Here is a 15127-nt window from a genome sequence, read left to right as displayed (position 1 = left end):
TTAGTGAGTAAAAAACCTCAAAACCTACATGGCCCTGTGTGAAAAAGAAATTGCCCCCTGAACCTAATAACTGGTTGGGCCACCCTTAGCAGCAATAACTGCAATCAAGCATTTGCGATAACTTGCAACGAGTCTTTTACAGCGCTCTGGAGGAATTTTGGCCCACTCATATTTGCAGAATTGTTATAATTCAGCTTTATTTGAGGGTTTTCTAGCATGAACTGCCTTTTTAAGGTCATGCCACAACATCTCAATAGGATTCAGGTCAGGACTTTGACTAGGCTTCTCCAAAGTCTTCATTTTGTTTTTCTTCAGCCATTCAGAGGTGAATTTGCTGGTGTGTTTTGGGTCATTGTCCTGCTGCAGCACCCAAGATCGCTTCAGCTTGAGTTGACGAACAGATGGCCGGACATTCTCCTTCAGGATTTTTTGGCAGACAGTAGAATTCATGGTTCCATCTATCACAGCATGCCTTCCAGGTCCTGAAGCAGCAAAACAACCCCAGACCATCACACTACCACCACCATATTTTACTGTTGGTATGATGTTCTGCTGAAATGCTGTGTTACTTCTATGCCAGATGTAACGGGACACGCACCTTCCAAAAAGTTCAACTTTTGTCTCGTCGGTCCACAAGGTATTTTCCAAAAAGTCTTGGCAATCATTGAGATGTTTTTTTAGCAATATTGAGACGAGCCTTAATGTTCTTTTTGCTTAAAAGTGGTTTGCGCCTTGGATATCTGCCATGCAGGCTGTTTTTGCCCAGTCTCTTTCTTATGGTGGAGTCGTGAACACTGACCTTAATTGAGGCAAGTGAGGCCTGCAGTTCTTTAGATGTTGTCCTGGGGTCTTTTGTGGCCTCTCGGATGAGTTTTCTCTGCGCTCTTGGGGTAATTTTGGTCGGCCGGCCACTCCTGGGAAGGTTCATCACTGTTCCATGTGTTTGCCTTTTGTGGATAATGGCTCTCACTGTGGTTTGCTGGAGTCCCAAAGCTTTAGAAATGCCTTTATAACCTTTACCAGACTGGTAGATTTCAATTACAGTACTTTTGTTCTCATTTGTTCCTGAATTTCTTTGGATCTTGGCATGATGTCAAGCTTTTGAGGTGCTTTTGGTCTACTTCTGTGTCAGATAGCTCCTATTTAACCACCCTGGCGTTCTGATTAAATCGCCAGGGTGGCTGCGGGAGGTTTTTTTTTAAATAAAAAAAAAACTATTTCATGCAGCCAACTGAAAGTTGGCTGCATGAAAGCCCACTAGAGGGCGCTCCGGAGGCGTTCTTCCGATCGCCTCCGGCGCCCAGAATAAACAAGGAAGGCCGCAATGAGCGGCCTTCCTTGTTTTGTTTACATCGTCGCCATAACGACGAGCGGAGTGACGTCATGGACGTCAGCCGACGTCCTGACGTCAGCCGCCTCCGATCCAGCCCTTAGCGCTGGCCGGAACTTTTTGTTCCGGCTACGCTGGGCTCAGGCGGCTGGGGGGACCCTCTCTCGAGCAGCGGCGATCAGGCAGCACACGCGGCTGGCAAAGTGCCGGCTGCGTGTGCTGCTTTTTATTTGACGAAAATCGGCCCAGCAGGGCCTGAAGGGCAGCCTCTGGCGGTGTTGGACGAGCTGAGCTCGTCCAGACCGCTCAGCAGGTTAAGTGATTTCTTGATTGAAACAGGTGTGGCAGTAATCAGGCCTGGGGGTGACTACAGAAATTGAACTCAGGTGTAATAAACCACCATTAAGTTATTTTTTAACAAGGGGGGCAATCACTTTTTCACACAGGGCCATGTAGATTTGGAGTTTTTTTTCTCACTAAATAATAAAAACCATCATTTAAAACTGCATTTTGTGTTCAATTATGTTATCTTTGACTAATAGTTAACGGTTTTTGATGAGCAGAAACATTTAAGTGTGACAAACATGCAAAAGAATAAGAAATCAGGAAGGGGGCAAATAGTTTTTCACACCACTGTATGCACTCTCCACAGAGCTGCAGGGAATCCACTGAGAATGTTGTGCACATTGAACACAGAGGTGTTGTCTATCACCCATAAACCTGGTTCAGATTGTGCATGAAGAATGTGTAATAGAGGAAGAATCTCCTTATTCCCCTGCAGAGTACCTGCACATCACTCTTACATGTACCCACAGTTACATTGCCTAGGGCCTGATAGATGTTCTTTGTTCCGGTCTGTACCTTTTTACAAGTACTCTTACCAAGGACTAGTTTTAGTCCATGACTAAAGGGAATAAATATGGCAGTCTCCATATCCGTCTCACTTCAGTTGTCTTTTAAAATTCCTAAGCGTTGTCAGTTAAGAGACGAATTTCACGTTACATACTCTCAATCAACAAGATTGTAATATGCAAATTAGAGGAGTCGGAGTCGAGGAGTCGGTGGAATCCTAAACTGAGGAGTCGGAGTCGGTGGATTTTTGTACCGACTCCACAGCCCTGTCCTTAACACTAAGGACAAGCGGTTCTGGAACTGGTCATTATTTCATAACTGTTGATCTTCTTGTAGAGCCCTTACTTGGGGTTCACGTACATGGCTGCCAATGAACGCAGCGCAAATGCAATACAGTCGCAACCAGGGCTGTGCAGTCGGTACAAAAATCATCCGACTCCTCAGTTTATGAAACCACCGACTCTGACTCCAGGTACCCAAAATGGCCTTGACTCCAACTCCTTAGTATAATACTTACCAGGGCTGTGGATTTCGTACAAAAATCATCCGACTCAGACTCCTCAGTTTATGAAACCTCTGACTCCAGGTACCCAGAATTGTTCCGACTCCTCGACTCCACAGCCCTGGTCGCAACGCAAACACAGTATGGTCGCACAACCGCTGAGGAGTGGAGGGCACATTGTACATTAGGGAGGAAATGTTGGGCCAATGAGGTGTCACAAGGCTGATTCCAGATCAATTTCAGCATCGCTAGATCTATGGCTACCTTAACTCAATAGTCGGCTGAAATGGTCGTTATCGTCCGTTTCGACCGACAATTATCTCATGTGTGTATGTAACTTTTGCCTGTAAGGCTAAGTACACACTACAATTCCTGTCGCCTGGCAGAGATCAGGAATTGATCCTTTATACAAATGCGTCTGCAGTCTGGCGACCCTGCTGTTACTATAAAGGGAGGTGGACAGACAACAAGCACGCATGACATGGCAGCTTCCTGTGGGTGGCTGGAGTGTTGAGAACAATGTGATTGGGTGTTGCTAAGGATCCTCTACAAGCTCTAGTTACAGACGCAATTATCGCCTGAGACGGTCTTCATCAGCCAAGTATCATCTACTGTGTATACGTGGCTTAAAGGAGAACTGTAGTGAGAGGTATATGGAGGCTGCCATATTTATTTCCTTTTAAAGAGAACCCGAGGTGTGTTTTTAAAGAATGTTATCTGCATTCAGAGGCTGGATCTGCCTATACAGCCCAGCCTCTGTTGCTATCCCAAACCCCACTAAGGTCCCCCTGCACTCTGCAATCCCTCATAAATCACAGCCATGCTGTGAGGCTGTGTTTACATCTGTAGTGTCAGTCTCAGCTGCTCCCCCGCCTCCTGCATAGCTCCGGTCCCTGCCCCTGTCCCTTCACTCCAATCAGCAGGGAGGGAAGGGATGCAGGCGGGGACTGGAGTTCTGCAGGAGGCGGGGAGAGCAGCAGACTGACACTATAGAGATAAACACAGCCAGCTCTGACAAGCTGTTTGTCAGCAGCGTGGCTGTGATTTATGAGGGATTGCAGAGTGCAGGGGGACCTTAGGGGGGTTTGGGATAGCAACAGAGGCTGGGCTGTATAGGCAGATCCAGCCTCTGTATGCAGATAATATTCTTCAAACCCACCTCGGGTTCTCTTTAAGCAATACCAGTTGCCTGGCTATTCAGCTAATCCTCTGCCTCTAATACTTTCAGCCATAGGCCCTGAACAAGCATGCAGCAGATCAGGTGTTTCTGACAAATTTAGACAGATATGACAAGATTAGCTGCATGCTTGTTTCTGGTGTGATTCAGACACTTCTTTAGGCAAATAGACCATCAGGGCTGCCAGGCAACTGGTATTGCTTAAAAGGAAATAAATATGGCAGCCTCCATATCCCTCTCACTACAGTTCTCCTTTAAGGAGGAACTGTAGTGAAAACAACGTAATTAATAAAATTTCCTTTTTTTTTCCATTGTTCATTTATAAATTAGCTTGTCAGTTTTTGCTCATTGTAAAATCTTACCTCTCTCCAATTTACATTCTGAAATTTATCACTGGTGGCGACATTTATCAAGTGATTTCTGCGGAATGTTTTTGTTTTTTACTTAGAGTTCTGAAGCAAGTACAAAATATCACTGGGACGGCGGGGCTACATACCAATATACAGCCTTAAATATAATAGATATAAGACATGTTTCTGATGCTGAAACCAGGAAATTACCATAAAAGTGGGTATCCTGAATAATTCACTGCATTCTACTATGTCACTATAGGGCCAACAACTGAAGTGAGAAGAATATGGAGGCTGCCATATTTATTTCCTTCTAAACAATACCAGTTGCCTGGCAGTCCTGCTGATCTATTTGACTGCAGAAGTGAAAATTAGCATGCAGCTAAGCTTGTCAGATCTGACAATAATGTCAGAAATACCTGATCTACTGCATGCCTATTCAGGGTCTATGGCTAAAAGCACTAGAGGCAGAGGATCAGCAGGACAGGCAGGCAACTGGTATTGCTTTAAAAGGAATTAAATATGGCAGCCTCTATATCCTTCTCGCTTCAGTTGTCCTTTAAGCCCCCCTGAAATACACAGCTCTGTATGAATAAGTTAAGTCAATCACTAACCGTCATTATTGAATTTTCTTCTGCCAGCTGCCGCCCACTTCCGGTTCTGCCGGAACCTCCTGGAGCACACGGTGTCTACTGAGAACCTCAACCACCGATTCCGGAGAGAGATCGGCAACAGCCTGACCTGGCACGACGGCCGGGGGAACAGGACTAGTGGGGGCCGGGCCATCAAACTTCTAAAACAGCCCGGGACAGACATATCACAGGTAACCCTATTCCACCTGAACAGCAGGAACTCAGTGCAGGTCGCTCTGTTGCTGGGGATGGCATTTTAGAACGGCATTGAAACAATCTGCACAAGCACCTTTGAACAAGCTGCACGATCAGCGAGTAAAAAGCTGATATTAGATTAAGTGTAATGTTAGCGCAGGGTTAGCTGTTTGCAGGGGAAAGGCTAGGGTGTTTTTTTTTGTGAAGACTGGGCTTCCACTGCCTCTAAAGCTATGTACATCAGTAGCACATGCAGCAGGGACAGCCATACTATCCCAGAGGAAAAATAACACATACAGTGGGATGCGAAACTTTGTACAACCTTGTTAATCATCATGATTTTCCTGTATAAATCATTGGTTGTTACGATTAAATATATCATATTGGAGACACACAGTGATATTTAAGAAGTGAAATGAAGTTTATTGGATTTACAGAAAGTGCGTAATAATTGTTCAAATAAAATTAGGTGCATAAATTTGGCATTTTATTGATTCCAAAAGAACTAATTATTGGAACTCAAATTGGCTTGGTAAGCTCAGTGGCCCCTGACCTACATACACAGGTAAATCCAATTATGAGAAAGAGTGTTCAAGGGGGTCAATTGTAAGTTTCCCTCTTTTTAATTTTCTATGAAGAGTAGCAACATGGGGGTCTCAAAACAACTCTCAAATGACCTGAAGACAAAGATTGTTTACCATCATGGTTTAGGGGAAAAGATACAAAAAGCTGTCTCAGAGATTTCAGCTGTCTGTTTCCACAGTTAGGAACATATTGAGGAAATGGAAGACCACAGGCTCAGTTCAAGTTAAGGCTCGAAGTGGCAGACCAAGATACATCTGGGATAAACAGAAGCAACGAATGGTGAGAACAGTCACAGTCAACCCACAGACCAGCACCAAAGACCTACATCATCATCTTGCTGCAGATGGAGTCACTGTGCATCCTCCAACCATTCAGTGCATTTTACACAAGGAGATGCTGTATGCGAGAATGATGCAGAGGAAGCCTTTTCTCCGCCCACAGCATAAAGAGCCGCTTGAGGTATGCTAAAGCACATTTGGACAAACCAGCTTCATTTAGAAATAAGGTGCTGTGGACTGATGAAACTAAAATTGAGTTATTTGGGCATAACAAGGGGCAATTTGCATGGAGGAAAAAAAACACAGCATTCCAAGAAATACACCTGCTACCTACAGTAAAATATGGTGGTGGTTCTATCATGCTGTGGGGCTATGTGGTTAGTGCAGGGACTGAGAATCTTGTCAAAGTTGAGGGACGCATTTCACTCAGTCAGCAGATTCTGGAGACCAATGTCCAGGAATCGGTGACAAAGCTGAAGCTGCGCCGGGGCTGGATCTTTCAACAAGACAACGACCCTAAACACTGCTCAAAATCCACTAAGGCATTCATGCAGAGGAACAAGTACAATGTTCTGGAATGGCTATCTCAGTCCCCAGACCTGAATATAATTGAAAGTCTTTGGTGTGCGTTAAAGAGAGCTGTCCATGCTCGGAAGCCATCAAACCTCAATGAACTAGAGATGTTTTGTAAAGAGGAATGGTCCAAAATACCAGAATCCAGACTCTCATTGGAACCTACAGGAAGCGTTTAGAAGCTTTAATTTCTGCAAAAGGAGGATTATGCACCTGCCTAATTTTGTTTAAACAATTATTGCACACTTTCTGTAAATCCAATAAACTTAATTTCACTTCTCAAATATCACTGTGTGTGTCTCCTACAGGATATATTTTGCTGACATTTTTTATTGTAACAACCAACTATTTCTACAGGAAAACCATGACAATTAACAGTTTCCCAAACTTTCGCATCCCACTGTATATAAGTAGATAAATACTTGTTCTAGTATGTATTGTACTATCAACATTTTGATTTCAGTGAATCTTATATAGTAAATAAAGAGAAAACTGTTTCCAGGCATTATCCATCTTTACTGCATCTGGCTGAAGCTAATCCTGATGATTATGTCTTCAGAGGAGCTCACAATCTAATCTCTACCAGTCAGTAACAGGACTATGTACTCTGTAAAGTGCTGCAGTTCAGGTGTGCCCTGGTCTCCTCTCTGAATCTCAGTATATATGGTCAGGTCCATAAAAATTGGGACATCAACACAATTCTAACATTTTTGGCTTTATACACAACCGCAATGGATTTGAAATGAAACCAACACATTGGCCTCAATTCACTAAGATTATCTCCTGTCTTTAATAACTCTTCTAGAGTTGTTACCATGGTGATAAGGCATGTAGTACTCAGGAAACATTTTACCTCAGGCAAACCTAAAGTTAACTATGGCCTCAATTCACTAAGATCATGCTGGAGATAATAAGGCAAGAGAGTTCCTTAAGTTACCTCCTCTGTAGTTAATTTACCTCCTCTGTAGTTAATTTACCTCCTCTGTAGTTAATTTACCTCCTCTGTAGTTAATTTACCTCCTCTGTAGTTATTTTCACATGCAGTTAATTAACAGCCTGTCTTTAACTCTGGAGTTATTTTAAGGATTGAAGAGTTAACTTAAAGACAGAAGAGTTAACTTTAGGTTTGCCTGAGGTAAAATGTTTCCTGAGTACTACATGCCTTATCACCATGGTAACAACTCTAGAAGAGTTATTAAAGACAGGAGATAATCTTAGTGAATTGAGGCCATTGTGCTTTAACTGCAGACTGTCAGCTTTAATTTGATGGTGTTTACATCCAGATCAGGTGACTGGTGTAGGAATTACAACAGTTTGCATATGTGCTTCCCTCTTATTAAAGGACCAAAAGTAATGGGACAGAATAATAATCATAAATCAAACTTTCACTTTTGAATACTTGGTTGCGCGCTCTGTCGCGGGATGCTTCGAAAGTCTTTGGGAGCCCGAGTGCTCCGTAGTGCGCATGCAACCTATACACAGCCTCCCACTGCAGGCGATGTGAACAGGGGTGGCAGCGCTGGAACGCGGGGACCATGAGAAGAACAGGAAGGCTCTATAGGACCCAGAGCCTTCCTTCTCCTTAAATGAGTCATCAGGCAAAGAATAGGAAAGCCGATTTATTTACCTGGGGATTTCTCCAGCCCCTTGCAGCTGTCTGTTCCATGCTGACAGCTCCGTACACAGCCGCCGGCCCGGGGACTATGGTAGGGATTAGAGTGTGAGCTCCTCTGAGGACAGTCAGTGACATGACTATGTACTCTGTAATGTGCTGCAGAAGATGTCAGTGCTATATAAATATATAATGATAATATGGTAGGACAAAGACTATGACTATGGTAGGGGTTAGATTGTGAGCTCCTCTGAGGACAGTCAGTGATATGACTATGTACTCTGTATCATGCTGCAGCACATGTCAGTGCTATATAAATACATAATAATATAGTAGGACATTAGGCTAGGACTATGGTAGGATTAGACTGTGATCTCCTCTGAGGACAGTCGGTGACATGACTATGTACTCTGTAACATGGTGCAGAAGATGTCAGTGCTGTATAAATACCTAATAATAATAATAATAATAATAATACGGCAGGACATTAGACTATGAGTATGGCAGGATTAGATTGTGAGCTCCTCTGAGGACAGTCAGTGACATGACTTTATGCTCTGTAATGTGCTGCAGGAGAGGTCAGTGCTATATAAATACATAATAATATGGTAGGACATTAGACTATGACTATGGTAGGGTTAGATTGTGAGCTCCTCTGAGGACAATCAGTGATATGACTATGTAATGTGGAAAGAAGAAGGCGGATTCCGGAACTCCAATGCAGAAGTAGTTTATTTAAGCACGGTACAAAACTTGCAACAGGTTACAAACATGCCTGTGTCGTGACATGACTATGTACTATGTAAAGTGCTGCAGAAGATGTCAGTGCTATATAAATACATAATAATAATAAATAATAATATGGTAGGGACATTATACTATGGCTGGTAGTGTTCGAGTGTGAACTCCGCTGAGGAGTACAGGGTCAATTTAAGATGCAACTAAATGACCTAAACTGATATTTAGAGAGTTTTTGTTTATCTTGACTACTGGTAGATGTCTTGTTTTAAAGTTGAGTCGAAGTCCTTTAAGCAGGCTGCTAGGTTGCCCTGGATGAGCCCTCTGCAGTCTCACAGCTTGGCAGTCTCCGTCTGGGCGCAGTGGAGGGATTTCACCATTAGGGGGCATGTAGGGCCCATCGTCAGGGAATTCATGTGTGACCGGAGTGGACGTGGAGATAATTGGGTATTCCAATCATGTCGGTGACGCTGCGCCGTGCGGCCCAAGACTTATAGCCAGGAGACTCGGTGCATGAAATGAGTTACAGGGGTGCAATGCGGCTCAGCGAGAGGTGCGGCAATTTATGGGGAGATTATGAAGGGCGAGAGCTTCCCGCGCACCGGGTTACGAAATCACTGTAACATTACCACGTACGGTGATTGAACAGAACACAGATTTTAAATGAACATCGATTAGACCATTATTTTTAAATTCATTATACAAAATCATTTTTTGTTACAAAACAAAACAACAAAAACAAATGTAAGTTTTGCAGAAGGAATGGAGAAGTTACCTGCAGCACCAGTTCTTAGATACCCCTCTCCTCTTCTCCCCCTAATTGACTGCACAAAGCAGGAGCTCTTGTCACTCACTTTCAATGCCTGCACTATTCCAGCGATCAGGAGCAAGATTGTCACTCCTTTTGGCCATTTTTTGATAGAAACACTGTGGAATAGCAGTGTGTTTATAGGCAAGCAACAAAGAAAGTAAACTGCAGTCATAGTTGATACTTAATTGTTGCAAGATGAACAACTGAAAGATCGAACATTTTTTTTTATAAAAGAGGAATCTGACCTTCAACAACAACTGAAGTGAGAAAAATATGGAGGCTGTCATATTTATTTCCTGTTAAACAATACCAGTTACCTGGCAGCCCTGCTGGTCTATTTTGCTGCAGTAGTGTCTGAATCGCACCAGAAACAAACTTTCAGCTAATCTTGTCAGACCTGATCTGCTACATGCTTGTTCGGGGTCTATGGCTAAAAGTATTAGAGGTAGAGGATCAGCAGAGCTGCCAGGCAACTGGTATTGCTTAAAAGGAAATAAATATGGCAACTTCCATATACCTCTCACTTCAGTTGGCCTTTAAAGGGAACCCGAGGAGGCGCATGCGCTGCGCGCACTGGAGAAGATGCCTCCTGTATAAGCTCCGTGCCTGAGCGTCCGGAAAGGGCTTCTAACTGCAAACTGTGAGCTTAATTATCACCCCCACAAGCTTACCCTTCATGGGAGATGACCAGGAAGGGAAAGAAAGCAGCGAACCGCGCCTATTCCCCCTCGGCCATCCATTTCGGAGCTCCTCTCGGGGAATCGAGGCCGGCGCACAGGCAAAATAGCGCCAACTTCCTCCTCCAGCCAGGCCATACCCTGCAAATCCCCACAGCCACGAAGTTCTGATCAGAGCTCTGAAGCAGACCACAGCTCCTACGAGGAACTCCTCCCTAGCATCAGTGGGATGCTCAAAGCAGAACTAGCAAACAGGGCTGTGCAGTCGGAGTCGAGGAGTTGGAGCAATTTTAGGAACTTGGAGTCGGTGGTTGCAGAAACTGAGAAGTCTGGTGATTTTTGTACTGACTCCACAGCCCTGCTAGCGACAGCGGTGGCGGTTATTTCCACACCGATACAGGAGATTAGAGGTGGGGTCAATGCCCTTGAGCACAGGCTAATTTTGGTGAGCGCCCGGCTGTCATCGGCTCTCCTCCTCATCCTCCTCCTTTGCTGTGAGCAAAGTCGTACCAGCCCTTTACTCCCCCGCCGCGCCCCAACTGGCTACTTTTTCTTGCCCCCGGCTGGACAAAAAATTCTGGGGAGAACCCAGCACATATCTGTATATAGGGGAATAGCCTGGGGTGTGTTTGGGCTGCCACCTAGCACACCCTAATTCTTTCCCCTTTTTGTATTAAATGTAGCTATTATACCTTCTACTCCTAATTAGATATTGATGTGAGCCTTAGCTGTTGTACACCTCTCTTGGCTTGTGTGCCTGGTGGCGGCTTGACCATGCTTCAGTACTTTTGTGTGATCTTTATAATGCATCTGAATCATCAGCTAGGAGAAAAGGGGATGTGGGGGGTATTTTTGCATTTCCCATACTATAAAACGTGTTGGCCCATAAGTGCTTTATTACCTGAGTTCTGAGGGAATGTGCGGGAAGATGGACCAGTAGTGTGAGATCAAGCTTGACCTTAGCGTAGAGAGCAGTTTCTGACCTCTGTCCATCTCCTCACGCCCCCTCTACAAGCTGTATATGTTTGCCAATTGAGTCTTACAAATTTCTATACACAAAAATGCCCTAACCACTCAGAGCTCTCTTGCTGCCCACATAACCAGAGGTATGACCCGAGAGAGTTGGATTATTGCTATCGCCTCTCATCCTCAACTGCAACAGTTTGTTTTACCAACCTACCGAGTTATGGTTTCTGCTGTTTTTATTTTGTTTTTGGGATTATTATTTTCTCGTTCTTCAATGACATGGTTATGATGAGCAAATTTTTTCTTTTTATTCCGAATGGCATCTTCTAGCGATAAGGTTGTGGTTAAAGTGCTGTGATATCCTGTCTCTTCAGAAAGAGATCAACTCTTTCATAAGGGAAGGCAATGTCTATTGGCAACTGACTTTACTCAGACCAAAGGAATCATGTATGATTTTCATTTCACTTCTCACATGTACACCACTTCGTATTGGTCTTTCACGTAGAATTTCTATAAAATTGATTGATGTTAGTGGCAGTAATATGACAAAATGTGGAAAACTTCGCAAGCCACTGTATCTCTCTCTCTCTCTCTCTCTCTCTCTCTCTCTCATTCATATATATATGTTACGGCCAGAACCCGAAGTGTGGCCACTTCTAGTTCTGGCCGGCCACTTCGGGTTCTGGCCGGCCAATTTGCGAAGTGGCCGCAGCACAGCGGCCAATGTTAGAAATGCAAAGCTACACTTATTTTACGGCCGTCTCGCTGCGGCCAAATGTATTAAAAGTTGCTTAAATTTAATTAAATATAGCCGGCGGCGATGTGATAGATGAAGCCGCCGGCTTTCGCACTGCCTCCCCCCCCCCCCCGATTCTCCCCTCCCCCGCCTCTCTCCTTGTCCCCGCCTTCCATACAATACGGAGCCGCCGGGAGAGTCGTTCGTCGCGGCAGGGGAAGCAGAGCGGGGAGGCTGCAGACATTGCTTCTGCCAGCACCCGCTCTGCAGGAACGGCAGGATTCCCCTGCCGCGACGAACGACTCTCGGGGACACGCGTGTCCCCGCCCGGCTGCTCCGTATGTCGTATAGGAGGCAGGGAGAGGAGAGAGGCGGGGGGGAGGAGGAGAGGAGGAGGAGGCAGTGCGAAAGCCGGCGGCTTCATCTATCACATTGCCGCCGGCTATATTTAATTAAATTAAGCAACTTTTAATACATTTGGCCGCAGCGAGACGGCTGTAAAATAAATGTAAACTTTCCATTTCTAACATTGGCCGCTGCGCTGCGGCCACTTTGCACATTGGCCGGCCAGAACCCGAAGTGGCCGGCCAGAGCTAGAAGTGGCCACACTTCGGGTTCTGGCCGTAACATATATATATATATATATATATATATATATATATATATAGAGACACACACACAAACTAATATGTGTGTGTGTGTGTGTATCTATTTATCTATCATGTTGCAGTATACGACAAGTTTTTATTACATAGTAAGTTATCTGCACTCCAGTGTGGGATTCTCAGTTTCTCAGCATGTGACAGGCAGAGCTCCCTCCCCCCTCAGCCTCACAAACTGCATCACTGTCTGTGAGGAGTAAACAAAGCACACAGAGCCTGCAGGGTGCGTGCATAACTTGTATTCATTACAACAGAGGCAGCCCATTATTAGATATCATACAGAGACATTGCAACTAGAAAAGGCTGCAGTAATTTAGACCACATTAGAACAAGTATAGAAACTTATAGGATAGAAGAAATAAGGCTGAAAATGTTGTTGCAGAGTAGGCATCTTTACAATCCAAATCTTTCTTGCTCACTGAGATATTCCGCAACCCAGACTTTCCAGAAGGCCTCCATACCCCTAACTTCTCTTGGTGGATCGGAAAAGAGCTTGTCACGTTCCAGCAATTCCCAAGACGTGGGATGATCCCCGCGTGGTATCAGTTTATGGAAGACACTCGCCCACGCTTTTCTGGTTCAGAGCTAGGCAAATTTACTACTTTCTCCTTCATTTGGCTAAACCTAACACAAGTATTTGCCCGACCCATTTTTAAAGTATCTGCAAGCATGACCCGATGCAAAAGGGGGTACTATCCCTTCCTTATGCTTTACTAAACAGCCCGCCCCCTTCTTTGTACATCCGTATCAGAAGGCCTGCATCCAGAACCACTGGTGTCTAGCAAGCCTATAGCTTAAAATTTTACACAGCCACATCAACCCCACATGCAGACAGCCTGTTGGTATGGCTCTGTAAAATTTTAAGCTTTAGGCTTGCTAGACACCAGCGGTTCTGGATGCTAGCCTGGCTTCAGGGGCATAAAGAGATAATTTGCATATTCAGTACCGGTGCATTGTGGGGAACCACAAATGTTTACTTTAAGCTGAGTTACCACAAATTCCTTCTGTTTTAAGAAGGCAAACCATACTTAGCATTACTTTTTAGTAGGAGGGTTTTCAGTCTCTTTATGTCCCCTATACCTTCCTTCTAGTTAGGGTCACCCTGAGCTGCTTGGTTACTGTGTTACAATACTGTAATTGTCACAGCAACATAGACCCATATACAGTAGCTGCTAACTGGAAATCTCTTCCCTCTCTTACTCTCTAGTCATCGATAAAATCAATCACATTTTAACTTGTGAACGTCTCAATGCCATTATCACTGATAGGGCGGATCACTTCCACAAGGTATGAGACCCTTGGATCACTAAAGGCCTCTCAAGAAGCTCGGAAGCCCTCCTGGACTTATAGCTTATAATGCTTCCTTTATACCTTACCTACTTAAAGTGAACCTCCAGACTAAAAATCTACTCAGCACCACTAAAAAGGCTTGGTATTTTTTTAACAGTTTCACAGCATCAGAACTTTGTTTTTCTTACCCAAGCCTCATTTTTAGCTGAGCAGAAGCTAAGCTCCGCCCCATCAAAGAAATCTGCGCTGGGCATTTTTCCCCTGGTGCTGTGCAAAGCATGATGGGATTTCTGATGTTGTTCTCGTTGCCTATTGCGCGCAGCTGGGAGGGGTGATCAGGACAAGGGACATTGGGAACTGTGTCTCATGCTCCCTGTCACCTCTTTTCAACCAAAAAGATGGCTGCCCGCATGAAATTACAAACATTTGCCTGTTCTTTATAAACCTCTTGATTTTATTACCTATCTATTTTAATTAACATAACTAATGTAACTTAATGACAGTATGTTTGTTTAGGCTGGAGTTCCCATTTAAGGAATGTTGAGCAACACAGAATGAGCAATCCTACTCCTAGAAACTGGAGTCCCCACCTCAATTGTAATAGCACAATTTCGGGTAAAGAGGAGCCACAGTGTGAATAAAATTGGATTAAAAACAAGATAAATGTGAAAAAAAATTAGGTGACTTACCTCAATGATGAGATCTTTGTGTAGATTAAGAAATATTTATTTAGCACAGGCAACGAGTTTCGTGAGTCTAAGCTTGCTTCCTCAGGCCAATAACAGTGCCAAGTGCAAATAGCTGATCAATTGTAATAGCCTCCATTACCCATGTTGCTTGCTGCCATGTTGTATTACTCTATTTACTAATGTTTATCTTTGCCTCTACGCTGCTCCTGATGCCAAATGATATTATTGCCATTTGATATGTCATTGAGTTTTTATTCTTACTGTTCTGTATATGTTGCCGATAGTGAGATCCCATGTTGAGATCCCATGTTGGGATCCCACGTGTCTATGTTGTATTTTCTATGGAAACAGGCCTTGTGCCTAATAAAAGAATTTTGAAACTAAAGGGAACCAGAGGTGAGAGGGATGCTGCCATATTTATTTCCTTTTAAACAATACCAGTTGCCTGGCAGTCCTCCGATCCTCAGCCACT

General features: G+C 44.2%; 1 protein-coding gene across 3 annotated transcripts in view; it reads left to right on the top strand.

Moving 5' to 3' along the window:
- The window catches only part of LOC137543730 (hexokinase HKDC1-like), a 145055-nt gene that overhangs the window by 27379 nt on the left and 102549 nt on the right, over positions 1-15127 (top strand). For 2 of the 3 annotated variants that reach the window (XM_068264862.1, XM_068264860.1), the window contains exons 1-2: positions 4323-4428; positions 4853-5034. In XM_068264862.1, the coding sequence (XP_068120963.1) occupies positions 4392-4428; positions 4853-5034 (219 nt within the window). In that variant the 5' untranslated portion in view covers positions 4323-4391. Of the gene's footprint in view, positions 1-4322; positions 4429-4852; positions 5035-15127 lie in introns of those variants that run through there. The other variant, XM_068264861.1, reaches the window with a different exon arrangement.

The sequence above is a fragment of the Hyperolius riggenbachi genome, unplaced genomic scaffold (genome assembly GCF_040937935.1).
Source record: "Hyperolius riggenbachi isolate aHypRig1 unplaced genomic scaffold, aHypRig1.pri scaffold_191, whole genome shotgun sequence".
Classification (NCBI taxonomy): Eukaryota; Metazoa; Chordata; class Amphibia; order Anura; family Hyperoliidae; genus Hyperolius; species Hyperolius riggenbachi.
The sequence above is the reverse complement of the archived record's forward strand: the minus strand, read 5'-3'. Positions and strand labels throughout refer to the sequence as shown.